The sequence below is a fragment of the Capra hircus genome, chromosome 2 (assembly GCF_001704415.2).
Source record: "Capra hircus breed San Clemente chromosome 2, ASM170441v1, whole genome shotgun sequence".
NCBI classification, from domain to species: domain Eukaryota; kingdom Metazoa; phylum Chordata; class Mammalia; order Artiodactyla; family Bovidae; genus Capra; species Capra hircus.
Window position 1 is genome coordinate 64446894 of NC_030809.1, and position 26962 is coordinate 64473855.

At 38.4% G+C, this 26962-nt stretch overlaps 1 protein-coding gene and 1 pseudogene across 3 annotated transcripts in view; both read right to left on the minus strand.

Moving 5' to 3' along the window:
• PTPN4 (protein tyrosine phosphatase, non-receptor type 4) overlaps positions 1-26962 on the minus strand; it is a 198154-nt gene that overhangs the window by 46197 nt on the left and 124995 nt on the right. For all 3 annotated transcript variants that reach the window (XM_018061760.1, XM_018061766.1, XM_018061755.1), the window contains exons 13-15: positions 16886-16954; positions 8853-8978; positions 7036-7194 (exon numbers count right to left, since the gene is read on the minus strand). In XM_018061760.1, the coding sequence (XP_017917249.1) occupies positions 7036-7194; positions 8853-8978; positions 16886-16954 (354 nt within the window). The remainder of the gene's footprint in view (positions 1-7035; positions 7195-8852; positions 8979-16885; positions 16955-26962) is intronic.
• On the minus strand, positions 174-1327 carry LOC102183737 (annotated as a pseudogene).

Sequence of the window (26962 nt, forward strand, 5' to 3'; positions counted from 1 at the left end):
AGCACTCGTCTGGAAAATCCCACGGACAGAGGAGCCTGATAGGCTACACCCCGTGGGGTCACAAAGAGTTGGACACGACTGAGCGACTTCACTTCACTTCACTGATATAAGAGAAAGGAAGAAAAGAAAAGAATACTTTAGAAGAGTTCAGTCTCCATCTGGTATCAGGGAAGTCAGTAGAGGTCACTGAGACCGGTAGTCTTTCTTGCTTTCTGCATTAGTGCCCTCAGCTGGAACTATTTATGGGACAGAAGACACACACGCTTTAGGAAGATGTCTAGGTCTATTACTCCCCTCCTCAAAGCTTCTCCCAGGTGTCTTCAATAGCATTTTCCTCTGCATACAGATTTAGGATCTGTTTGTATAGTGGGGCTGTGGGAATGACAACTTCATCAACATCATTGTTTTCAGACTGATTTTCCATTTTCTCCAGAGGAGAACTGAGTTCTTTCTCAAAAGTTCTATGTTTTTATCAACCTCAGCTACTTCTTGATCTAAACGGGTAACCATCTCTTCAAGTTTCTGGTGACCTTTCTTCAGGTCTTCCTCTATTCATTTCAAGGCACTGAATTCTGCCTGGGCACGATCCATTTCCTCCTTCATCCGCCATCTCAGTCTGTCACTGACCACTGAGATGAGAGAGGCTCGGATAGTGTCCTCGCTGACTGTGCCATCCTACTGGGACCAAAAGTGGTCACAGGAGGCTGGGAAGGGTACTAGGAACTTGTTGTGGCAGGATACTGATCACCAGGTCGGTAAGGACAGCCTGGGTAACCACTGGGATTGGGAGGGTACCCGGATGGGTATGCAGAAATCCCACTTGGCAGACCTGGCACGTAGGAAGTATTTGGTGGCTCTACTGCCTGGTATGGTGGATAGGATGCTGAAATAGTAGGACGAGAGAAGACTGGAGATTCATCTCCAAACACCACAATCATGACTTGAATAAGCCCCAATAAGTCTGACTGTGGGTGCTTCCATTCATGTAGATAAGGAAGATATATCTTACCATTAGCATCCACATGCTTTCCTGTTTTAATAGTCATTGAGCTAGTAGGCTTAATGAAACAGATAGGGGGATTATACGGATTTGTGTCCAGCAGCCACAGGCAGATTGGAATACTGTATGTACTATTTCTATAAGGCACAGGAATTGTGCCAGTAAGGTTCATTAGTTCTCTGGAATTGCCGTCATTAAAAACGTATGAATCCAATACAGGTTTGAGATCTTTGTATAAAGTAATAACGTTAACAGTTTCACATACAGTTAGGTCTCTGTATTTGTACTTGGACACATTTTCTTGAGCTGGCTCTTCGACACCACCATGGCAGCCGCCTCGTGACTCCGGTCCCTGCAGGCAGAGGATCAGCCACTCCGGGGCCGCCCCAGGCCGCCCCACACAACCACACATGGACGAGCCAGCCGCCCCACTCCCACCCTCCCTCTAGCAACAGGAAGTCGGCCTCCACCGGAAGATGACTTTCATAGGTAAACCATGTACTGTAATTTAAAATTATAACACATTTGAAATAATATCATGAAATAGGCCAGTTCTTTAAAAAGCTTCTATTTCTAGGACAAAACAAAAACAAACAAAAACTGCCAAGGAAAACAGAATGAAGAGACATCACATACTCTGGAAGGACAACCAGGCAGTGTAGTGGAATGAAGCCCTACAAGGAATAACAGCTAGTATCTGAAAGAAGGGACCTATAACTTAAAGGAAGACCAGCATCTACTATCAGGTAGTTTAGGCAGGACTTGGGAAACAGGAACAAAGTAAGAAGAGGGATCAGGGTGTGGCTGGGGTCTTACAAGTAGAAGTAATCAGCTGGCTTTAAGTATGGGAGCTGGGGAAAAAACTGGTCATACAGACAGTATAGAAAATATAATCCCAAAGAGATTATTATAATTACTCATAAAAAAGAAAAATGAACAGGATAAACCCTGAAAACGGAAAAAAAAAAAAAAAAAGGCTGCCCAAAGTTTAACCGTACCAATATACCTTTCATACATATAAAAGTTTATTCTAAGTTAAGAGTAGAAAACAAAAACCATACTCTTGGTAGACACTAATACAAACTTAACAGAAATGATGGCTCCTTTTTCATTAAAACTCTTATTTTCTAAGATACACACCAGGAGCTCTTGTCTCATTCAATTACAATCACTAGTGTCACCTGTCTTCATTAGGCATTTATCCTTGCCATACTTCTGTGAGATACAGATAAAATTATGGTTCAAAATTCAGGCTTCTTGATATTTTGGCTAATTTATAGTAACATTTAGAGTATTTCAAAGTAAACACCATTTCAAACTGATTACTAATTTATGCTCAAGACAATTCAAGTGTTTAGAAACTCCCCAGGATATGACTGGTGGTGGTGGTTTAGTCGCTAAGTCATGCCCGACTCTTGTGACCCCATGAGCCGTAGCCTGCTGGGCCCCTCTGTCCTTGGGATTCTCCGGGCAAGAATACTGGTGTGGACTGCCATTTCTTTCTCCATAAGATATGATTAACAGAAAAATACACTTGAAAATGTCGTATTATTTTATCACTAGGCATTTACTCCAGAACCAAGGTGCCAGACCTGAGATTTCTGGTTTCAACCAAACTCTAAGTCTCCGACCTTCGCTTCCAAATGCAAGTCCTGGAGACTTTTGCCAGAGCTGGATGGCAGGTAATCATACTTCAGTGAAACAGCCTACACCTGCACTTAGTCCTGCTCTCACAGGTACAGCATCTCACATGGTGAATCCTCTGAGGCCCGCGGCTTAATACTCTTACATCAAACCCTCTTTCGTTCTTTTATTTCCTTGTCCTAGAGCAGTTGAGTATTTGCAGGCTAGACTGGATCAAGACTGGCATGGGAGCTGGGTTACACTGAGCCTGCAGGCAAAGTGATCGTGCCAATAGTTCAGAGAAGCAGAGGGAAAGCAAAGCTTTGAGGACTAGTCAAAAGGAATTGAAGAGGTAGGACAAAGACACAGTGACTCATTAGACAAGACTGGAATGGGGCAGTCTAGGAGAGAATAGCTCAGGGAACTAGATTTAACATTTGATGATTATGAAATCTGCAGTCTCTGGTGATTAGGAACTGAATAATGAAGTTGAGAATTTGGGGAATTCCTCATTGTGTTCAACCGAACATCCATACTTCAGACATGCAGACAGATAAAGGGTTGATAATATACTTAAAAGATGCTGGTATATACCCTCCCCCAATTAAATGAAAGATGTATTTGTATTTATTATAATTAACATATACTAAGTACATTTTCCTCTGCTGAATTACTAATAAGCATCTCATTAAATGTTCACAGCAGTCCTATGAGGTAGATATGATCGTCCTGCTTTTACAGACAAGGAAATTCAGGCTTACAGAGATAAAATAACTCACCCAAGGTCACATAATTAGAAGTGGTGGAACCAAGTTTTAAACCCAGTCTGAATCCAGAGCTTGTGCTCTTAACACTAAGTTATAGTTGCACCTCAAAGAAAACAACTGCAAAAAGCAGGAGGAAACATTTTAAATCAGGGGTTTCTTTTAACCTGTAGCACGCACACATGGTACACAAACTTTATGGGCTTCCCAGGTGGCGCTAGCGGTAAAGAATCCGCCTGCCAGAGACCAAGGTTCGATCCCTGGACTGGGAAGATCTCCTAGAGAAGGCCATGGCAACCCACTCCAGTATTCTTGTCTGGAGAACCCATGGACACAGAAGCCTGAGTCTTACAGTCCATGAAGCCACAAAGAGTTGGATATGACTGAAGCAACTTAGCATGCATGCAAACCTGTAGCAGTGGACTCTCTTCTTCAAATGAAATGCTGCTCAGAAGCCAGTTTTTAAGATAGACAAAAACTAAGACACACACCAGGAGCTCTTGTCTCATTCAATTACAATCACTAGTGTCACCTGTCTTCATTAAGCAACCCTCCTATCTACTAGTATCTGAGGCTTCAACAGACCTTATCAGAGCAAATGCTGAACATGACTATTTTCTTTCATTCCATTCTGCTTTTAATGGTAGTATCTTAAATTCTACCAGAAACTGTTTGTCTTTAAAATGAACAGAATACAAGATCAGGGCTCTAACAACATCCATATTTACTTTAATAGATAATATATTCCTAATGGAAAGGTTTTTGATATATCTGAAACCAATAAACTTGCCTAAAATGATCCAAAGTGGGGGCTGGATGGGAACAAGGACTTGAAACACATACTGTTCAAATTTTATCCACATAAAAAATTTATGGACAAATTACCACCCGTCTTAACTTTTGGACGTTAAGAAAAAAGGAGAGCCAGGAATGCAATTCCACAAGCGTTCCAATGCCCAACTTTCAATAATATGCTTATCTTAAACTCGGACATTTTGGAAAATGTTATGCGAAGAGCAAAAAATGAAATTATACTTAAGTGCACTTTGCTGTTACAGGCATATTTTAACACAGCAGCGAAAGAGTTGTTAAAATTGTCAATCAAGCCAAGTGGGTAAAAACTTTCCTGACTTATTTCAGTCCAGTCAGTTTTAAATTTCCTCATGAATGTTTCAACAACATCAGTGATTTCATTTGCTTACTCTGCAGTCAAAACAGTTCTCTATTACAGCCTTTAGCAATCTGTATCATAATAAAAATAAAATTTATCCATCTCCCATTCACATGCTCTGCCAGTTATTTTTTAGAAATAATCAAACTTCCCTGTTACTTATCGGTATTGTGATGTGAATTTATTTTTTTAAAAATCTGTTAGGTATTTTAAAAGTAATTTACAGCTAATGATTATCTTAGAAAAATTACAAACTAAAAATAGTCTGATCTTCTGTGGAACATTTAATGAAAGGAAGGAAATGGTAGGATGTAGTTTCAATCACCCCTGCCTTTAAATGGTAACTTTATTCTAAGCAATAAAACAGCCTTCTATTTGTTTCTACAATAAACACACCTGTGAGTTAATAGCATTTTCTCCTGTGAAGCGGGCAAGCTCACCCAGTGACCCAAGTCAAGACTCACCTTAATTCCCATGGACTCATTCAAAAACCAGGCAACTGGTGAGCTAGCTCAACACCTACTTCCATGCACTACTCTGAGATGCTCTGTGCTTAATCCAACATATTGCTGGAACTCTTTTCACATGTGACCAAGGTAAAACTAAAATCTATGGAGTCCAAGTTGAAAAATATTTGCTCTAAATGGAAAAAAAAAATCAACAAAGCCTTGCACAGGAAGTTCTACAAAGTTCTACAGACTGGCTCAAGTAAGAAAATCTGAGTTTTAGTTCTGTAATTTGGAACAAATGCTGTAAGTGTGGCTTTTTCTCTTCTATAAAGTGGGGTTATATATCTTTTCTATTTTATTGAGTTCTCTGAGTAGAACAGTGAGATAATTTATGAAAAAAACTGATTGTAAGCTACTAATGTTAGTTACTATTATTAGTTTACCATTATGCTTGTCTTTTCAGAACTCTCTCATTAAATTGGCCGAATTTCAGATGCAGTGTTATAGATTCAAACTGAATACAAACATATAGGCTTCATAAAATACACATCCAAAGAGAAAGCCTGAAACATCCGAAATTCTTGTGGACTGGGCAGGGGAAGCAAACACTCTGCATGGTGCCAGTCTATGCCAAACCTGCTTTTCCATTGCAGGTTAGGAAAAGACAACAAAGGTATTCTGAAGAGGGTAAGTGATTTGGGGGATTTGTGATTCTATACAATTCACAAAAGGAAATACTCAACTGTATGTGTATGCAGATGTGTATGTGTCTCCATGAAAGCAGCCCTTCAAAAACCAGACTGAGACCATGTGGTCAGGCCCCAGGAGTTACACTGATCTGTCTATAATGAGATGGGCTTTGTCATTCCTCTATGTGGTCAGCTTTCATGCGCTGAAAGCATGCTATTCTAAAATTTAATCAGTTGGCATTTCAATCACATCCTTAATCACTGTACACTTCTTAAAGTTTCAGAAGTAGAAAATACCTTATTATTTACAATCAAACAAAAAGGTTACAGTTATAATTTTTAAAGTGATAAAACATTATAAATTTCCACCAATCTTAACTCTCGTCCATTCACAGTGCACATAGGGCACATTCCATGGTGTGCAGTGTGTATCTTTCTATTCCTCCATCCTTTATAAAGTACATACTCGGTCAAAATCTTTCATGCAGCTCCACATTAGCCAGACTAACCACCCAGTGGTCTTGACAGCTTGGCCGCCTTCCCCGCTGGCCACACACTGAGGACAGCAGTGGCTCCTCTGGACCAGACGGGCTTTCCTGGAGAACAACACTCCACCTGCTCTCCATCTTTCCATCATTTAGACCCACCCTTTCTTCAACCCTGATTACTTTCATTATATTTTAAACCTCTTTTTCCTTCTCAACAATTAACAGATCTTATCTATTATCTTATAAAGTATCTTTTTCCTAATTTGTACACTGTATTTTTACTTCCACATGAATTAACTGCATTATATGAACCAATAAATCAGGAAACTGCCTATTAATATGAGGTAAGCATGTTGGCATTAAACTGACATACTAAGTTATGAAGTTTAATTTACGCAGTTTGTAATGAGATATAAATGAATTTTAGAAATGGTACATGCATGCTTTCTAGAACTTATTGTCAGTGTGATCTTTTCCCTTGCTACTTAATTTCCCCCAATACTGCCTATTTATTCTTATGGCTCCCTTCCTGAAAAATATTAAGAAAAGTCTACCTTTCATCACCTTACTGCCGGACCTCAGTGATACATTAAACTACAGAAATATGTAATAGTATGAACTAAAGTTCAAGTATACACAGAGTCAAAAATAATAACAACAGTGATTCTGTGAAGTGAGGGGCCACCAAGACCTTCAGGAACATATAAGCACATTTACAAATATATGACTTTTTAAAACATTGTACAAATAAAATCTTGTATCAAATACCATAATTTCCCAGATTATTTCAAATGAAATAATTTGGGGCATTATTATTTATAAGAAGGAAGCTAAATGAAAAAAAGCCTTACGGTGATGATTCCAAAACAATGCTATTAGCTTGTGTGGAGGATGGAGAGTGATGATTCCCAAAGGCCTCGCTTGGGGAAGTGTGGACCATGTGGCCCACCAGATGACCCACCGAAGATGGCCGCAGCCGGGTTCCCTCTTGGGTGAATGCAGAATTTCGACTATGAGAAGAGGAAGAGAAACTGAGTGAAAATGTGCTTTACCTCAGTATTTTCAAGTTTCTTAATTATATGATTGCATTAGAAAGTGGGTGTGTGTTTTTAAGACTAACCACATTTTACTAAGCTGAGTCTCTGACAAAGACAGTATGGGGTAAACAGAAAGAACACAGCAAGTCAAAGATCTGAGCTATAGTTAGCAATCTGCCATGGGGATTTTATCTATTTCAATCATCTGTTATCTCTACCAACCTTAATGTTTCTGGGTTTTAGTCACTACAGATTTGCATCTTAAGCAGCATTTACAAAATAAAAGGAATAAATAATTCAGAAATATCTTTTCATATTTGGTCTGAACTCTTTTTTAATCCTTTAATAAATTCTTTCATTTATAAACGGGGCTTTCTATAATTTCTAAGAATAGAGATACTGAACACAATATTTCCATCCTTATAAGAGACGTAGTCACTTTAAAATTTATGGAAAAAAAATTTTTTTCAGATCATACCTAAAATTGTTTTATTACCAGAAATTTTGACCAGAGTTAGTGACAATTAATTAATTCAATTGTCTGGTTTAAATTTCTTGTGTTTTCTACAATTTCCTGTAATTGTTTAGAGGGATACTGGAAACAAGAAAGGCTGGCTGGAAAAGAGACCAGGTTCGGGATCTTCAAGCAAGTTGAATTCAAGCCTTTGAATTTATACACAGTCTATTATAAGAAAGATAACTTAGCAAGATACTGAGAAACTTTGAGTCTATTTTGTTTCTAGTAGTAAGGAAGACAACATGCTATGAAAAAAACTGTTTATGACCATACTTCACATCTAACACAGTAGAAATTTAAACTGACACTCATTAGCAAAACAACTTTTAGGATTTAGTGCACATTTACTGAACATTAATGTGCATAAAATAAGTCCAAAGGAACTTCTTTAAATATTACATTCCATGCCAAACTTCAAATATTTTTGGGGTTAACGGTCAAATTCAACTGTCACTCAACAGTCAACTGACACTCATATTGTTATCATTATCTTAACCACATACATATAATACAACACATCTGTTAACTCTACAAAATTAAGATAACATCTTTGGCCAGAACACGTGTATTATTATTACTCCCTACACCCAAGCATCCAGCTTTTGTGAGAAATGCTAGGATGAAACATATTGACAGAAATTGCTGAATATCTGTGCTCCTCAGCAGAGCTACGGCTGCGCCTGTGGGAACTGAGGCTGGAGACCACTGTTTCCTAGAACACAGTCACAATCCAAGAGCAGGGTAGGAGCTTAAGTAAGAAAATCACAGCACCTAGCATATTCAAGTAATGTGGTCCCTTAGAAACTGTGTTGGAGACACACAAGGAAAAGGATTATGTCATCAACAACCATACCCCCAGATTTTAAGTCTACTAAGAGATCTTCATTTATTGGTCAGTAACCTGACTATGAAGGTCAGCTTTGTAGTTAAGCGAGCATTTTTATTTCCTGCTCTGCTTACACTGGGAGTTCCAAGATAAGAAAAATAATGCCCTGGAGCAATGACAATCATGCCTGAATGAACTATTTAAATTTTACATATTATGATGTTCAGCCCCTAGAAACATACAGCCAAAAATTTAGAACCTAGCAAAACGTACTCCTGATGTACTTACTGGTTAGGCGTTCCTGGTGGAGATCGTGATGGAAGGCTCTGTGTTTCTAACCTGTCATCAGATAGTGAATTCCTGCTGACTACTTCCCAATCCATTAATTTCCGTGCCAAGGGCTTACTTGGGGATCTGGAGTAACAATTTAAATAATATGTAAAAATTTTTATTTTTAAACCCCAAACTATGTACTAAACTTTAGAAATCATCTTAATAGATTACAGTCTAGATGAGTAAACATAATGCTTTTACTTGTAAGAAATCAATGCATCTGGAGGCTATTTACCAAACAATTTCTTAAAACAGTAAATCTGCTTTATATGAAGAGAGAAGGCTAAGAAAAAGAAGGAAAGAGAATAAGGAAGTAGGAGACAAAAGAAACAAAGCAAGGACGGTAAAGAAGAAAACAATGGAAGAGCTGGTTAGCAACTTTTCCCAGATACTATCAGTATTATAGGCATTGTCTGTCTCTTTTCCACAGTTTCTGTGACTCTTATCTTGGGATGCTTTAATTCCTAACGTATCATTTCCTGGGTGTCCTTAAACTGAAACCCTGATCCTCTGACTCAAATGAGGACAGCACAAAAACTGTGTATATTTTATTTAAAATTTCCCCTTTTAAATACAGTAGGCCAGTGGATTTTTTTCTTCTTTAGGAAACATTTAGAATGTTAACTATTTTGTCTCATGGTGGGGCACAGCATATGTTTTAACTTTATATTGTCAGTTACTATAGTGATAAAGAGACTAAGTGATCTTTGCAGAGAACAAAAACCCTTAGAATTTTAGGTAAATTAACAATTGAAGTCATTTGTTATACAAATTCAAAAAGTGGTCAAAGTTTATGAAACATATATGATATCTATTTAAATGCTTAGCTTTTTGACATGCAGAAAGTCATATGAAGATTAATGTAATGAATTAAGTAAATTACATAAAAACACATACTATATCATCTTCTAAACTCAGGTAGTTTTATATTTCAGTAATAAATTCACTGATGCACACAGACCAGATTTAAAAAACATGGTAATACTGAACAAGAGTACCCAAGAAAATTTACATACATAGTAGAAAACATTAAAATAATGACTGGGGACCATCAATCCTAGCTTTGACCTTCCTTTAGAAAAACCACTTAGGCTTCTACATCTAAATACCTAAATTTACTTGTAAAATATATGCTCCTAAGGTCCTTCCCTACCTTCTGAAACTACCTATGAGCATGTAAATTTGCAGTGCAATGTTTATTAATTTTACTAAATCACAAATAACTTTACTTCTGAATTAAAACCACACAAATGCTCTATCATTTCATGTACTCATAGCTAAAATATTTTTACATTGGACAATGACATTGCTTTTTTTTCTTTTTTTTAATTGAAATATAGTTGACTGACATCTCCTTAAGAACACTAAAAGTTTTCTAAAAGAGAAGTAATGTTATCAATCAAAAAAAAATCATTGACTCAGATTTCACTTTTCATAAGTGAATTTGAAGTAATTTAAACATAAACACTTCCCACTATCACGAGTTTAAATTACAGGATTTTCTGATTTGAAAATAACTCGGTATACTCGGTCTGCCTCATCATTCACAAAAAAGTAAATAATCTCCTGTATTAGATTTTTTTTAAACTGAAATAAAGATTATTACAATAAATAATATTTATACCTTTTCTATTAATGCTAATTCTTACTGTAATAAATAGATTACTCACATATTAGATTATTAAATGTAAACTGTTTAAGTGAGTTCACTAACCACAATCAGAGATCACCTATTTTCATTTTCTAAAGGAGGGAAAGAGTTATTTGAAGGAGGAAAAAAAATCTAGTTATACTCACCTAATGTAAAGCATCAGAACACTTTACTGTTGTTAATAAACTAAACATGGATGGAAATGCTTTGCATTTAAAACTAAATTTCAAGGTATTTTATTTTATTAACAGTTTTAACCTCAGAGACCCACCCACTCAAGCTTGCTGTCTATGTTTCCTGTTCAGTGTGGAAATTTCAGAGAAAAAAATACCACACTTGATCAGTGTTTGCAATGTGGTAAATTTATTTTCTGACCATGGCACCTTATTTTTCTGTTGCATGGGAACATTTTTTTGTTTTTTCCTTAGATATTATGTGACAATTGAAAAAGTCTGGAAGCAATTCAAAGAACTGATGTATCAGAAAAATAAATTAATATTTATTATTGCTGAAAAAGCAACGTTACATAAAAAGTTTAAGGAGAAACCTTTTCTATCTATTTATACTGCCAACTGAAATCCCAAGGAGTGAGCAAGGGTTCTAGAAATCTCTAATACTCTAACAGAATAATTAAATAATTACTAAAAACCTCCAGGGTATTGTGATAGATATGCACCAGATTACCACAATCCCAGAAAAGCTTAGTCTTTCAGAGCTAGTAAGATCATTAAAACAGTACTAATAAAAACCCCATCCTAGTGATGACTTATTATTTCAAAGAGGATTCATACAATTTCAGCAACAAAAGAAACATGACACTTCTTTGGGGCCCGTCATATTGGAATTTTAGCTCTGTCAGTCACTAAATACTACGTATTTGTTTTATAAGATAACCAATTAAAACAATTTCACACTTTAATGATGTATATATAAAACAAAGAACTATCTGACCAGTGATCATACTACTAACTGACGTAAGTCAGACAGAGAAAGGCAAGTATCATACAATACCCCTTATCACATGGAATCTTTAAAAAATGATACAAATGAACTCATTTACAAAACAGAAACAGACTCAAAGACTTACAGAACAAACATGGTTATCAATGGGGAAAGCTGAGGGGCAGGGATAGATTGGGAGTTTGGGACTGATATGTACACACTGCTATATTTAAATAGATAACCAACAATAACCTCATATATGCAGATGATACCATCCTTATGGCAGAAACTGAAGAGGAACTAAAAAGCCTCTTGATGAAAGTGAAAGAGGAGAGTGAAAAAGTTGGCTTAAAGCTCAACATTCAGAAAACGAAGATCACGGCATCTGGTCCCATCACTTCATGGGAAATAGATGGGGAAACAGTGGAAACAGTGTCGGACTTTATTTTGGGGGGCTCCAAAATCACTGCAGATGGTGACTGCAGCCATGAAATTAAAAGACGCTTACTCCCTGGAAGAAAAGTTATGACCAACCTAGACAGCATATTCAAAGTAGAGTTATTACTTTGCCAACAAAGGTCTATCTAGTCAAGGCTATGGTTTTTCCTGTGGTCATGTACGGATGTGAGAGTTGGACTGTGAAGAAGGCTGAGCGCTGAAGAATTGATGCTTTTGAACTGTGGTGTTGGAGAAGACTCTTGAGATTCCCTTGGACTGCAAGGAGATCCAACCAGTCCATCCTAAAGGAGATCAGTCTTGGGTGTTCACTGGAAGGACTGATGCTAAAGGTGAAACTCCAATACTTTGGCCACCTCATGAGAAGAGTTGACTCATTGGAAAAGACCCTGATGCTGGGAGGGATTGGGGGCAGGAGGAGAAGGGGACGACAGAGGATGAGATGGCTGGATGGCATCACCAACTCGATGGACATGAGTTTGGGTGAACTCGGAGTTGGTAATGGACAGGGAGGCCTGGCGTGCTGTGATTCATGCGGTCGCAAAGAGAAACGACTGAGCGACTGAACTGGACTGAACTGAACTGAAAGGCTTACTATATAGCACAAGGAGTTCTGTTCAACATTCTGTAATAACCAAAATGGAAAAAGAATTAATACTTGTATATGTGTAACCGAATCACTTTGCTGTCCATCTGAAACTAACACAATATTGTTAATCAACTATACTCCAATATAAAATAATTTTTTTTAATATTTAAATAAAATTGAAAAAATAAAATGTATTGGGAACCACTCTGGGAAAAAAAGAACTAAGATGCAGGTGTAACTATCTGCATTATTTCTCAAAATCTGATATGCTCAAAATATTAAAGCATTCAGTTCAGTTCAGTCACTCAGTCGTGTCCGACTCTTCGCGACCTCATGAATCGCAGCACGCCAGGCCTCCCTGTCCATCACCAACTCCCAGAGTTCACTCAGACTCACGTCCATCGAGTCCATGATGCCATCCAGCCATCTCATCCTGTGTCATCCCCTTCTCCTCCTGCCCCCAATCCCTCCCAGCATCAGAGTCTTTTCCAATGAGTCAACTCTTCGCATGAGGTGGTCAAAGTACTGGAGCTTCAGCTTTAGCATCATTCCTTCCAAAGAAATCCCAGGGCTGATCTCCTTCAGAATGGACTGGCTGGATCTCCTTGCAGTCCAAGGGACTCTCAAGAGTCTTCTCCAACGCCACAGTTCAAAAGCATCAATTCTTCGGCACTCAGCCTTCTTCACAGTCCAACTCTCACATCCATACATGACCACAGGAAAAACCATAGCCTTGACTAGACAGACCTTTAACACATACAAATAAAGGAAGTCACTTGCATGTGATATTAATATTAACATATAATACATCTATGATTTGGTATTTATAGTAGAATATCATATTACAATAGAACCAGTTTTGAAATCATGTTCAGTGTTTTTATAAATATCAAGCAGCAAAATAGTTAAGCTTCTTGTTAGGAAAAGAATTAAAAAAAATAAGTATTTTGTTATGGTGCAGTTTTAACAGAGAAGAATCAGGAAAGTATTTATTTTGATTTTAACAAGTCTGAAAGGAGTGTTGCAAAAAAGTTATACTACTAAGAACTAGAATAAACACATATACTCTAAGTTAAAGCAGAATTGATAGGAAGTAAATTATTTCTTTCTCAAGAGCAATTTCATGGAAAATTATTTCAAATTAACATTTTGCTGTTCATTTTACCTTTATACAGGTCCTTAGAATTTTCTAACTGGAAACAAGGGTATCTACGACTGTAGAAAGGAGGAATTTGAATAATTTCAGTAGGCATATCTATTAGGGTAGACAACTTAAGTGTTTTTACTCTTTTTTTTTCTCCTTTCTGAATAACCAAAACACTAACATGACACTAAGATTTGTATTTAATAGAGAAATAGACAATATTTCCATCAATAAATCTAAAAATAAAGCCAAAATAAACCAATTTCAAAACTTCTTTGAACAAATGCCAAAATGAATTATATCATTCCAATTCAAGTTAAACTCATCACAGCAAAATGCTATAGCCCTGACCAGCTAAATCTTTCCTGTATCAAGGCATTTTTCACCAACAATTTTCCAATTGGGTAGATTATTCATAGACAAATCAGGATGAAGGTAAATCAGGAAAGAAGAAAAAAAATTAAGTAAATTTTATTATTCAAACACACAAAAATCACATTTTAATTATTCTGTTTCAAATGCCTTACTCAAAGGTACTTGTAATATTATTTATTATTTATTTTTACAAGCATTCCAGGTATAGTGCTGGCACAGCCTCAGATTAAGTAATGACCCTTGACTCTGCAGGCAGATAAGTGGCAGAACAAAGGGAAGAATCTTAAGAGTTAAAGCTACATATTAGGCTAAAAGGACTTAGCTGTTTAAGATTTACTGACATAAATGACTGCAGATTTTTCAACACTAAAGAAAATTCCTATGATATGCTGACAGAAAAACAAGCAAGAAAAAGCATGAAACAATTTTTGAAACAAATACAGACATACATAGAAACATCTCGGTGAGCATATATATGGTAAAATTTTAAATAGTACACATTGTTTTGGGGTCAAATTTTTTCTTTACATTATTTGACATTGTTGGAACTTAAAAAAAAAGTGAACTATCATTTATATGAGTAGAAAAAAATAAAGCAATTTATACTTTTAGAGGAAAGAAAAAGGAAACAAAAACTTTTTACTCTAGAAACACAAAACAGAGAGGTCTTTCGGATAAAGACTAAGAAGAAAATTAAAGTCAAAAACAAAATTGCCTAATTCTCATTTATTAAAACTCTCAGGCCTCCACTGGCAGCAGACTCTCAGCACAGGAACTCTTTAAAGAGCTGTGGCTACTATGGTAAGGAGGAGGAACTGCCATCCTCCTAGAGTTGACATCCTAGTGCAGGAGACAGACAATAAATAGGATCATCGTTCACATCTGTGGCAGGGAAGGAATCAAACAGTCACTTGTCTGATGCAGAACAGTAAAAACTACTGCAAAGAGGTTAAAAGTGTGGTTAGAACCTAGGATACCTGGTTAGAATCTCATCTGCATCCCTCACTATCTACATAACTATCTCAGGTATGTTATTCAAACTTACTCAGTTTTCTCATTTGTATTAGATTTACTACAGTAATTCACTGAGTATGGAAACTGTGAGTTAACATACAAAAACTGACTGGCACAGATAAGTACAAAATAAGTATGAGCCATTATGAGATTACCTGATCACTCTCTTTCCATTCACACCCCATAGAGTGATCCTACCCCAGCAGCCAGGATAATCTTCCACCCTCCCCTTTATTTTTATTTTGAACATTTCAAACATAAACAAAGTAGAAAGAAAAGTTTGATAAACTCCATGTACTCAGGACCCAGGTTTAGCCATCAACATCATGAGAATCTTGTTTTGCCTTTCCCACCAATTTTTCTGAAGCAAATCTTAGAAACCATACGATATTTGGAAATATTTCAGTTTATCACTCCAAAGCATGAGAATGCTACCATATTTTTAAAAAATGTAAGTCAGTTTACATCCCTCCCAGGCTCTCAGTCCCCGTGGCTCCTACTTACACTCCTAAGTGCTTACCATTCCCAGCACAGGGCCACAGAGACTCCAGCTGCCGCCAGCCACTCTATTTCCTTGACTACGGCCTTGCACACTCTGGCCCATTATGGGCTCCAGCTTCACGGCCTTCCCTGCCACAGTCCTTTACCTACTGTAGGTCTCTGTTGCACCAGTTAGAGTTTAAACTTCATTAGACTCAAGATGTCTATCTTGTTCTTCACTGTATTTCCAGGGCCTGAAATAATGTTCAGCATGGTAGGTCTTCAATTTAATATTTGCTGCCACCAATCTGGTCATTCTCCTTCATCAGCTCTAATTATGTAATCATCTACTGGATAATACTGTTAGATTACTGCTCAGACATCTCAAACTAGACCTGTGCAGTTTAACTTTTCTATTACTATCTGTTTTCTCCTGTACTGCTACTGCTAAGTCACTTCAGTCGTGTCCAACTCTGTGTGACCCCATAGACGGCAGCCTACCAGGCTCCCCCGTCCCTGGGATTCTCCAGGCAAGAACACTGGAGTGGGTTGCCATTTCCTTCTCCAATCCATGAAAGTGAAAAGTGAAAGTGGAGTCGCTCAGTCGTGTCCGACTCCTCAAAACCCCATGGACTGCAGCCCACCAGGCTCCTCTGCCCATGGGATTTTCCAGGCAAGAGTACTGGAGTGGGGTGCCATTGCCTTCTCCGTTTCTCCTGTAACCCCTGTCCAATTTGCATCACTCCAATCTGGTAGTCTTTTCCAGATACTCCTGTCTCTCACATACCTCCACCAACTGGTCAAGGATTTGTGCTAGCTCTACCCACAAAGTAAATTCCTCAAATTTGTTCCCAATTAACCATTTCATTACCAGTGTTTTAGTTCAGGCCTTGGCTATTTTCATTTGGATTACTGCCTAACTGCTCTCTGGGTATCCAGTCTTTACTTCCAATTCATTTTCTGTCCTTACTCATAAAACTATTTTCCAAACCACAAATCTGATCATGTCATCTCACTTTTAAAAACCAAACTGGTTATTTATAGATCTTAACAAATGAAGATAACAAAATAGTACCAAAATAAAGCAACTTAACAATATGATTTAAAGAAAGATGGAAATGGGCTGGATAATACATGAGTTATGTTTTTCGAAAGTGTTAACAAAAGGAAAAAAAAAACTTCCAACAAAATGTAGCATTTTTTCCCCAACATAATTTATTGTTTAACTAAAGACAGGATCATGTGGTAACTCTGTGATCATATGTGGGAAAAGAGTTTTTAGTAATTTTAATCTTGCTTTGGAAACAACTCAAGACACTTAATTAGACGTCACTTACCTTGCAAACACTCTGTCTTTATTTGCCTTTTCTTTGCCATACTGAACTGACTGAACTTCAGTTCTCCCACTGAAATACATAAATAGGTACAATAAGAAAACCTTAAAGAGAACTACAAGATAAAATGACAACACACAACATGATGAGATTACAACTACATGAGATGATATTTCTAGTGGAGAAAATAGAGCAGAGAGTTAAAAAAATGGACTATAATCCACTTCAATCTGGATGGATGAAATTTAATTAGTTCTTCCATTAATGAACAAGAACTTGTTCCAAAGACACTGTTTTCAGATACTCTTTCATTTGGAAGTTAGTGTGAACGAAGTAATTTTGTGTGAGAGGAAACCCCCTCTGTTATGCTCTGGAAAGGCACTCCCTCTAGACTCAGACCAGCTCATATAAGCCCGGCCGTCACTCCCCACATCTGTGGTTTGGCTAGTGTCTTTACTACCACTATGACTGAAGTGACTTAGCACAGCACAGCAGAGCACAATCAAGGGCCGGATACATGCGGACATCTCCAAGAACTAACTGCTCTTTCCCTGGGAAGCTTTTCTTCCTAATCTACTGATAATGATCATAGATATATCCTCAAAGCTCTTCATGTCCAGAGATAGGCAACTCCAGATATTTGTCATAAGAGAAGGAACAAAGGACAGAATGTGGTTGGGAGTTGGGTACTATCTTAGAGCTGATCTGTCTCCAAGCACACCATTTATGTATGAGAAGTGAGATTCCTCTATGGTACTCCAATAGTTCAGAGAAAATTTATTAATTAAAAACCTGGTTCTCAGAGACATGTAACATACCTGAGTGAATGAATATAAATGTCTAGAATACCAAATAAAAAACCATTTACATAGATAGAAATTTAATATATACAAAAGCAATCAAATACAGATTTCCAAAGCTAAGCAAGCAATTTTAAGATCATCTTCTATGGACAAGTATAGATAAATGTGAACAGAATGGCATGTTTGTTGAAGTTTTAACGGAAAAGTCAGAAAAATTATCATGATTTAAAAATTTAGACAAGTTGATGTTTCTTGAGAAAACATATTTCCTCTAAGGATAAACTATACTTGCAACTGTGAACAAGGTAACAGATTTAGGTTCACTATTGCTTTGTATTTCCACACTAGAACAAGGACTATAATGCCCTGAATATTTTGGAACGGTGATAATAAGGGTATGCATATGAGCAAGCTGGTAGAGGGAGTACTAAATTCTCTGATACTCCAAATTCCATCCCTCAGTCTTCATAATATTTCAACATTTTAAGTATGACAATAGTTCTAGTATTCCTGTGTACGTGCTAAGTCCTAAGTCACTTCAGTTGTGTCTGACTTTTTGCAACCCTATGAACTGTAGCCCGCCAGGTTCCTCTGTCCATGGCATTCTCCAGGCAAGAATTCTGGAGTGGGTTGCCCATGCCCTGCTCCAGGGGATCTTCTGACCGACAGATTGAACCTGCATCTCCTGCGACTCCTGCACTGTAGGTGAATTCTCTACCGCTGAGCCACCAGGGAAGCCCCCTAGTATTCCTAACCACTGCTTGTTATGAGGGAGGGAAAAAGCATTTACCTAATGTGCATCCATTAGGCACAGGACTGTGTCCAGACAAACATTTGTCCTGCTGCCATTCCTATATCATTTACAATACTATTAATCATTTCAGAGATTAAAAATATTTTGGATATGTCTTTTAAAGTTCTTAGGACTAGAAACATAAAACCTAACTTTTATAACTATAGACATACATGGTTTACTTATACACTCATTTAACTGCATGTTAACTGAGCCACCAGAGGCCTCAATCTGTCCTCTGCTCAGCTCAGCTCTGCGAGAGGCTGGAGGCTCCTCTGCAAGCTGGCTTTGTTAGGTTCTGTTTTTTTCTGGTTGGAGACCAGAAAGTAGAGCAAGTCAGAAGCTGGGGACTGTCAAATGCTGGAGTTGCTGGGATAGAACACACAAAGAAACAGAACCCTGTGGATGGCGCCATCCCCAGTCAAAGCGGCACCTCCCTGGCAGGTCCGGAACCGACCTACAGTGCTCAACAGTGTAGCAGCAGGTCTAGATTTGTGGGCTCTATAGCCCATGAGTGACACAAGCTTCTAATCCTTAGGCATTACCCATTCTTCTTGTTTGCTTCTCCAAAAGCCCCCTTCCCTTTTGGATTTTTCAGTCTTTTTAACACCTGCATAACCAACTGCCATAATTAAGTTGTCTTTATTTGAAAAATCAAAAAGGCTTTCTATATTCCTAACTGATATGGTACTTTTCTGGTGAAGAGGATTCAAATGGGACACCACTACTCAAAAGGCTTAATTAACAAATCGAATTTCATAATAAAAATATATAAAGATTAAATTAAAATATAAGGGAGAAATTGTTTATATATCATATCATCCATAACATTATTCTATAAGGGTTTAGTATAATTAGAACACAGTGAAAAACTGTACCACAATCTAAGAACAATAACTTCTGACAGTAAGATACTTGTCTTTAAAACAATGAGAAAATACCAGTTGGTGAAAAAATACAGGTTTATTTTAAATGATGCAAGCAACATATACAAGCACAACAAAAAAGTAAACAGATTTAGCCACAGCCATACCCCTAAGAAATAAACCCCATTCTAAGTAGGCAAAAATCATTCTGAAACTCTGTACTTACATAGGAAAGGCTACAAATATGGACATAATTCTATTACAATGTCACTATGTTATATACATCACAATAAAAATATTAAATGGATTGCCTTTGAATTAAAAGAAAGAAAAACGCTACCATTCATTATTTTTAAAAAAAAAAAGGAAAAGGAGAATGAAAAGGCCAGGGAAAAGCTTAAAAACTTAGCATATTAACATTTAATTGTTAATATGCATTCTCATAGTTCACTAGTCCCTGCTTCCTCTTGCCTTCTTAGTTATATTATTGCTTGTACTTTGTCAAAGTTTATAACATATATTCTATTTTGAGGGGTTTACACCGGGTCTTCGTTGCTGCACACAGGCTTTCTCTAGCTGCAGTGAGCAAGGGCTATTTTCACTGTGGAGCACAGGCTGCTCAGTGTGGGGGTGTCTCTCACTGCGAAGCACAGGCTCTAGGCCTGTGCACTTACAGCATGGGGCCTCAGCAGCTGCAGCTCATGGGCTCTGGAGCAAGGGCTCAGTAGCTGTGGTGCTTGCACTTTACTTGTTTGCAGCATGTGGAATCTTCCTGAACCAGAAATAGAAGGACACAGGTGTCCTCTGCACTGGCAGGTGGATTCTTATCCACTGTATCACCAAGGAAGTTCATAATATTTTAATACTATTCTATAGTTTTAATTTTCATAGTTGTTAAGGATTGGTTCCATATTTAAAGATTTTAATCTTTATTCTTAATTAGCTCATCAAGATTATTCTTAGTCATTTTGATTTCTCTTGAATGGCTTAAACTTACCATTAAAAAAATTATTTTTTTCAAAATGAGGTCAGACATGTTATATTCCCTGAGGTTTTATATATGTGATAATGCCTATCTACTGGCCCTTGTTCTGAATGGGAACCTAGTTAAGTTTAATATTTTCTGCTTACTTTTTTCCTTTAAGACTTGGTAGACAAAGGGTGGCCCATAAGCTACATATAAACTTGAAGCAAGGTTTTATTTAGCATTTACAATGTTTAAAAATATTTAATCTAAAGTGTTAAACTTTTAACAAGACTAGTAAGGGATAATGACAAATTATCAATAACAAGAATGAGAGAAATGACAGTAGTAGATTCTAGAGATATTGAAAATATAATAGAGAAATATTGCAACTTTTATGCCAAAATGTTAAAGAAATTAGACAAAACGTATTGCTTGAAAAAACATGAACTGTCAAAGCTCACCTAGGAAGAAAAAGAAAACCTGAACTGCTTCATTTGTGTTAAAGAAAAAATGTGCTGTTCTAAAGCCTCCTAAAAAACATCACACTTCCGCATTAGAAGAACAGAACAGGAAAATTCTATCAAATATTTAAAAGGAAATAATATTACTACAGAGACTCTTTTAGAAGACGGAAAATGAAGCAATACTTCCCAACTCATTCAACGACGCCAAAATTACCCTGACACCAAATCTGATAACAACATTGTAAGAAAACTGAATATAAACATCCTTCATGGACATAGATGCAAACATTCTAAACTAAATGCAAGCAAACTGAATAAAATAATATACAAAAAGTATAACAGATCATAACTAAGTGGGATTTCTTTCAGAAATGTAGGGTTACTTTACCACTTGAAAAATCAGTCAATATAATTCAGCAATAAATAAAAAGAAATCCCATATGATCATTGTAATAGGCGCAGAAAAAGCTTTTGACAAAAATTAACATCCAATCCTAATAAAAACTTACCACAAATGAGAAATAGAAGAACTTCCTTAATGTGCCAGATATACAGCATCTGTGAAAGCCCAAAACCAACAGCACACTTAAGAATGAAAGACTGAGTGTCCCCCACTAAGATAAGGAACAAGACACGATATCTGCTTTCACCACTTCAACTCAACACTATACTGGAGCAATCAGTAAAGCAAAAGAAATAAAAAAGATCACCACTACCCTGGTGGTCCAATGGTTAAGAATCCACCTGCCAATGCAGAGGACACCTATTCAATCACTGGTCCAGAAAGATTAAGACGGTGTGCCAAACTACTGAGTCCACATTCTAGAACCCACAAGTCACAACTACTGAGCCGATGTGCCACAGCTACTGAAGCTTGCATGCCCTAGAGCCTGAACTCTGCAACAAGAGAAGCCCAAGCACAATCAGAGAAAGCCTGCATGCAGCAATAAAGACCCAGCACAGCCAAAAATAAAACAAATGATTTGAAAAAAGATCAAAATAGAAAGGAAGAATTAAACTGTCTTTATCCTCCAGGAAGAAAATCTGCTGGAAAAGAGTTTTTAAAAGCTCCTAGAAGACATGAGGTAAAGCAAAGTTTAAGAAAATATAAGAACAACATAAAAAAAACTGTATTTCTAACTGTGATGAACAATCTGAAATTAAAACATAGTAAGACAATCTCTAATAGCATCAACAAAATATATATAAGTATATATTTGACAAAGATGTGAAAAACCTGTATACTGAAAACTACAAACAGAGGAATAAGATTTAAATAAAAAGATACCATGTTTCATGACTCAGAAAACTCAGTTCAGTTCAGTCCAGTCACTCAGTCGAGTCCAACTCTTTGCGATCCCATGAATCGCAGCACGCCAGGCCTCCCTGTCCATCACCATCTCCCGGAGTTCACTCAGACTCACGTCCATCGAATCCGTGATGCCATCCAACCATCTCATCCTGGGTCGTCCCCTTCTCCTCCTGCCCCCAATCCCTCCCAGCATCAGAGTCTTTTCCAATGAGTCAACTCTTTGCATGAGGTGGCCAAAGTACTGGCGCTTCAGCTTTAGCATCATTCGTTCCGAAGAAATCCCAGGGTTGATCTCCTTCAGAATGGACTGGTTGGATCTCCTTGCAGTCCAAGGACTCTCAAGAGTCTTCTCCAACACCACAGTTCAAAAGCATCAATTCTTCGGCGCTCAGCCTTCTTCACAGTTCAACTCTCACATCCATACATGACCACAGGAAAAACCATAGCCTTGACTAGACGGACCTTAGTCAGCAAAGTAATGTCTCTGCTTTAGAATATACTATCTAGGTTAGTCATAACTTTTCTTCCAAAGAGTAAGCGTCTTTTAATTTCATGGCTGCAGTCACCATCTGCAGTGATTTTGGAGCCCAAAAAAATAAAGTCTGACACTGTTTCTACTGTTTCCCCATCTATTTCCCATGAAGTGATGGGACCAGATGCCATGATCTTCGTTTTCTGAATGTTGAGCTTTAAGCCAACTTTTTCACTCTCCTCTTTCACTTTCATCAAGAGGCTTTTTGGCTCCTCTTCACTTTCTGCCATAAGGGTGGTGTCATCTGCATATCTGAGGTGATTGATATTTCTCCCGGCAATCTTGATTCCAGCTTGTGTTTCTTCCAGTCCAGCGTTTCTCATGATGTACTCTGCATAGAAGTTAAATAAGCAGGGTGACAATATGCAGCCTTGACGTACTCCTTTTCCTATTTGGAACCAGTCGGTTTTTCCATGTCCAGTTCTAACTGTTGCTTCCTGACCTGCATACAGATTTCTCAAGAGGCAGGTTAGGTGGTCTGGTATTTCCATCTCTTTCAGAATTTTCCACAGTTTACTGTGATCCACACAGTCAAAGGCTTTGGCATAGTCAATAAAGCAGAAATAGATGTTCTTCTGGAACTCTCTTGCTTTTTCAATGATCCAGCGGATGTTGGCAATTTGATCTCTGGTTCCTCTGCCTTTTCTAAAATCAGCTTGAACATCAGGGAGTTCACGGTTCACGTATTGCTGAAGTCTGGCTTGGAGAATTTTGAGCATTACTTTACTAGCATGTGAGATGAGTGAAATTGTGCGGTAGTTTGAGCATTCTTTGGCATTGCCTTTCTTTGGAATTAGAATGAAAACTGACCTTTTCCAGTCCTGTGGCCTCTGCTGAGTTTTCCAAATTTGCTGGCATATTGAGTGCAGCACTTTCACAGCATCATCTTTCAGGATTTGAAACAGCTCAACTGGAATTCCATCACCTCCACTAGCTTTGTTCGTAGTGATGCTTTCTAAGGCCACTTGACTTCACATTCCATGATGTCTGGCTCTAGATTAGTGATCTCATCATCATGATTATCTGGGTCATGAAGATCATTTTTGTACAGTTCTTCCGTGTATTCTTGCCACCACTTCTTAATATCTTCTGCTTCTGTTAGGTCCAGACCATTTCTGTCCTTTATCGAGCCCATCTTTGCATGAAATGTTCCCTTGGTATCTCTTATTTTCTTGAAGAGATCTCTAGCCTTTCCCATTCTGTTGTTTTCCTCTATTTCTTTGCACTGATTGCTGAAGAAGGCTTTCTTATCTCTTCTTTGGAACTCTGCATTCAGATGCTTATATCTTTCCTTTTCTCCTTTGCTTTTTGCCTCTCTTCTTTTCACAGCTATTTGTAAGGCCTGCATTTCTTTTCCATGGGGATGGTCTTGATCTCTGTCTTCTGTACAATGTCACGAACCTCATTCCATAGTTCATCAAGCACTCTATCTATCACATCTAGACCCTTAAATCTATTTCTCACTTCCACTGTATAACCATAAGGGATTTGATTTAGGTCATACCTGAATGGTCTAGCGGTTTTCCCTACTTTCTTCAATTTCAGTCTAAATTTGGCAATAAGGAGTTCATGATCTGAGCCACAGTCAGCTCCTGGTCTTGTTTTTGTTGACTGTACAGAGCTTCTCCATCTTTGGCTGCAAAGAATATAATCAATCTGATTTTGGTGTTGACCATCTGGTGATGTCCATGTATAGAGTCTTCTCTTGTGTTGTTGTGGTTAGGGCTGAGAGCAGAGCCCTTGGGGGATTAAGCTTACTTAACCTCCTGGCACTAACTCCAGTATTTGCCCCAAGTGTTACCCCAGCTTTCTTTCCTATAGCTCTCAGCTCCCTAAAGCATTTTATCTTGATGTCCTTTTCTTTCCCATTTCTTCAATGCTCCTGGGAATTTCCTTCACTTTCTTAGAACCCAAGAATGCATGTTTGTTTCAATGTATCTAGAATCTATTAGAAAAGTCCTTCAACGACTAAACTACAGAAAGTGAAGGCAATTCTTTCAATGATTCATCAAACAAGTCTTTATAGAGCCCCTATTTTTGCAGACTGGGAGCTGGGCTGGCAGACACTGTATAAGACACTCTCTGTCCTCTCAGAGCTAGCAGATTCAGCTCAGTTCAGTTCAGTTCAGCAGAAAATTCAATACCATGTCAACTCTTCTGAAAGTGATCTATAGTTTCAGCACAATTCCAGTTAGATTTCCAGAAGTGTTTTTGTAGAAACTGATCAGCTAATTCTAAAATTCAGATGGAAACACAAACAACTTTTAAAAAGAACAAAGGTAGAAGACAAATGCTACTGGATTTAAGACTGTTTATTTAAGACCCATTTATTCTCTAGTTTTGCCAATATGGAGACACCCTCCTTGAAAAAGGCATTAAAATCCTTCCATTCACTTAAACACCCTGTGCTGAAAACACTGTGTTTCAAGGTTTAACTATAAGACTCAAGTTCTCAGCACTAATTCTTAAGCCTCATCTAGATTTCTCCCCATGGGTCCGGGGGAGATGATTCAAACACAGTGAAGAACATCTTAGGATTGTAGGCTGGGCTGGCCCAGAAGATTTTGCAGCTCCCTGACCACCTGGCTTGAGGATTTCAGGGTTAGGACCCCAAATGGGCTGTGGCTACCAGCGGTGGAACACCCCTGTCTTGGGTGCACCTGCCTGCCACCAACACGAACGGTACCCCAATTCCTCTTGTCCTCTTTACTGCATATGCTGTGACCTGGAGTTTCTGGATTCCAGGCAATCTCCGGTTACACTTCTGGAAACACACCTGCTGCCTCAGCCCTGCTGATCCACACCAAGGTGGGAAAGACACACAGAACTGTTTTTCAACACAGCATCATTCCACACAAAATTATTTTCCTAAGCTTGCAGACTGTTTTTCATTGGAGCACATTCCCAAGGCTGTGACTTTCTCTGACTCTGTGGCACCACTGTGAGAAGGCTGGATGTGCGTGTCCAGTGCTGTGTGAGTCGGGCACGCCCCCTGGCTCCACGCTGGTGCACTCTCCTGAGGAGCTGAGGACGGGGCCCTGGACTCCGCAGCAGGACCCCATCTTGGGTGGGAAACTCAGGACCGCAGAGTAGTTCTGTCCTGAAGTGAGTCCTGGAGTGACAAAAGCCACATGCACAGGACTACTCCACGGAGCAGCCGCACAGGACTGAGCTGGACCCACAGATGGGTCGTTGATAGCTCACCATTTCTGCCTATCTTCACAGACTAAGAGTCACTGTCCTTCCTTTCCTGCCCATAACTGTACCTGTTGCTGGCACACACAAGGCAACCTCGAGTTCTGGGACTAGCCAAGAACTGAGACCCTAGCAGGAGGCCCCTAGTTCACAGTAGAGAAACTCCCCATTGAATGACTGCTACCTCATGGTGTTCTCGATGCTTCAGAATTGGAAAAGGATGGAGAGCACAGCAGTGTGCAGGCCCCTCACCGAACTCCCGCGATACTCTGAGGGGCACCAGAACCTCACCTCACTCGGCCCCCCAAGCACAGACGACCTCTGTGCCCACCTGTCCTATGGGCCCTGGGCGCACCTCCAGCCACTGGCAGCCAGGACGGAGGTACAGGTGCAGGGCTCAGTGCGCAGCAGGCTCTGAGGCCACCCAGACCTGCCATGGTCCCCAACATCCCCTCTACTGGGGAAGCTGGACTAAGACTTACTATTTAAAAAAGAGTCCAGAAATATATCCACACAAATATGGACTACACTGATTTTCAGCAAAGGTACAAAGGCAATGCTGTGGAGAAAGAGTAACCTTTTCAACAAAAAAACGCTGGAACAACTGGATATCCATGTACAAAAAGATAAACTTCAATCCATACTTCACACCATATACAAAAACTACTTTCAAATGGATCACAGACCTAAATATAAGAGTTTAAACTATAAAACTCAGAAGAAAACAGAGGAATAAATCTCTCTGTCGGTTAGGCAAAGATTTCTTAAATATGACAAAAGAAAGATCTGTGAAAGAAAAAACTGGTAAACTGAACTTACCAAACTTATATGCTTTTCAGAAAACTAGCCACATGAAAAGATACCAGGAGGCAGTGGTTTGAATGTGGTGGAACTGGAACTCTCAAACACTGCTAGCAGGTGCAAAGAATGATCCAAGTTCTTTGGAAAATGACCAACAGTTTCTTAGAAAGTTAAATACACATCTACTATATGATCTGGTCATTCCACTCCTAGGGAACTTAAAGCAAATGTCCATACACATCCTTCCACACTAATGTCCACAGCAGCTTTATTCCTAACGTCCAAGCCCGAAAGCAATCCAAATGGAGAAACAGTCTGTCTGATATCCACAATTAAGTGAATGGATA